Source organism: Aegilops tauschii, chromosome 6 (assembly GCF_002575655.3).
Source record: "Aegilops tauschii subsp. strangulata cultivar AL8/78 chromosome 6, Aet v6.0, whole genome shotgun sequence".
Taxonomy (NCBI): Eukaryota; Viridiplantae; Streptophyta; class Magnoliopsida; order Poales; family Poaceae; genus Aegilops; species Aegilops tauschii.
Window position 1 is genome coordinate 52,942,767 of NC_053040.3, and position 1,988 is coordinate 52,944,754.

Sequence of the window (1,988 nt, forward strand, 5' to 3'; positions counted from 1 at the left end):
CGGTTCTTTGCCGTCAGCTAGCCGACGGCAAAGAGTGGACTGACGGTAAACATGGTCTTTGCTGTCAGCTCTTTCTTTGCCGTCAGCTACTTTCAAGCTGAGGCAAAGACCTTTTTTGCCGTCAGTTAGCAGATGGCAAAGATTTGACTGACGACAAAGATCCTGATTCCAGTATTGTAATGATCTAAACGCTTTTACATTTCATTACAGAGGGAGTACTATTTTGGAGGAAGTGACTCCAGTGATCACTCCTATGATGATTTGACTGTTTCCCAATGATAAAAAGAAATAGTTAATTTCCTTGCTGTTTGCACAGCAAGCAAGAACGCACGCGCCAAACAAGGGTACGGCAAAACCAACGTTCTTCAAGACCTAGTACTACTACTCCGTAGTATATAAACACATGTTCAAAGTGGAGGAGAGGCCATATACAGTCTTTGCAAATTGCTTCCGGAGCTTCGATATTTGCAAGTTGCTGATAAAAGTTAAGCTTTCCGAAAAGATGGCGCCACCGAGTCACCGCAAGACGTCGTGGCCGGAGGTGGTGGGCATGCCGGCCACGCCAGCGGTGATGAAGATCATGACGGACAGGCCCGACCTCTCCGTGGAGGTGCTCCCGCCGGGAACCAATCTGCTCCCCGGAGCCAACCCTGGGCGTGTTCGCGTCTTCATCGACGCTCTCGGAGCCGTCACCAAGACCCCTGTCATCGGCTAGCTAGCCACGTATGATTATCTGCTTGCATGCATGGAAGTGTGTAACTCACGTTTAATCATTTGCTCGATTACACCGTTTGATTCGAGTCAAGTATGTGATCTATCTTGGGGATAATTAATAAGAGCAGTCTGTAAGCAAGTTATCTGATTCTTTTCTACTTCGTTCACATTATTTTCTCTTTAAAAAAGTGACTTTGGTTTTCTAGACCTAAGGATCAAGACGGGCCTGACTTTAAATTAATATAAAATTATTGATCATGTACACGGTGTGAAATGCATAAAACCACCACAATTTTGTCATTGTTAGCAAAAAACATTGGCTTTTGATTCCCATCACAAAATGCACCGAACACAATGCTAAATGTTGACAAAATGCACTGAATGCCGCTTGACCTCGTATTTGACATGACGAAGGGCTGACATGGCAAAGGGATAGACAGTGCTGACTAACAGACATTAAAATCGATGTGAGGACAACACACCAACTGACAAGCTGCATCCGTGGACCAGCAGAACGGACCCTTCCTCTAATTCTCTTCACCCACTTTGAATTTCAGCTAGGTGGGGCCTCTTCGTCCCCCTTAATTCACATATTTGACCTCCTTCATCTGTCACACTGGAAGGTAGTGGAAGGAACATCGGTGCCCATGGAGTAGGCATGGCCGGACGGTGACCCTCGAGGGCGGTGCGGACCACACAGCATGATGACCAAATCCGCCTGGGGGGGGGGGTGCCATGGCCGCGCTCCGTATACTATGATTCATAGAGCTGCGTCGTCGGGGGAAGGGAAGGAGGTGCAGCGAGGAGTTCTAGGAGGCGCTTGATTGGGGTAGACCTAATACCGTGCCTCAGCGAGACTATTGGCTACGCAAAGGGCCAGGGTAGCAAGATCCAGTGCAGACGAGGGCCTGTTCGATGATTGGGTCCCCGTGACGGATGAGTCCAGGCAACTAATGGTTGCACGGGTGAGGGGCGTGAGGGAGCAGTGCCGACACTGAAGGAAGGAGGCACAAGGCAGTGTTGTGTTTGAGCGGGAGGAGGCGGCGCTGGGTGGGCGATAAGGAGGTCCTCACGGCTCGGGTTAGGGGTGAGATGGCGCGGGACTGAGGTTGGGCGTGCTGGTGGGGTAGTGGACAAGTTGGATTCGTCGGAGGAAGGTGATGGTGAGGTGGGTTTGGGCGGTACCGTCGAAGAAGGTGGAGGAGGGTGCGGGGTTGAAGTATGTCTGTGGGTGGGTGATGCAGAGGTGGGTTGGTGGGTAGACCAGAGCTGCG

The 1,988-nt window shown here is 50.6% G+C and overlaps 1 protein-coding gene across 1 annotated transcript; it reads left to right on the forward strand.

The window, feature by feature from the left end:
- Positions 1–403: 403 nt before the first annotated feature.
- LOC141025805 (subtilisin inhibitor CLSI-I-like) lies at positions 404–715 on the forward strand. The gene has a single exon (XM_073501729.1). The coding sequence runs from the start codon at positions 404–406 to the stop codon at positions 713–715; it is 312 nt and encodes a 103-aa protein (XP_073357830.1).
- Positions 716–1,988: the final 1,273 nt, after the last annotated feature.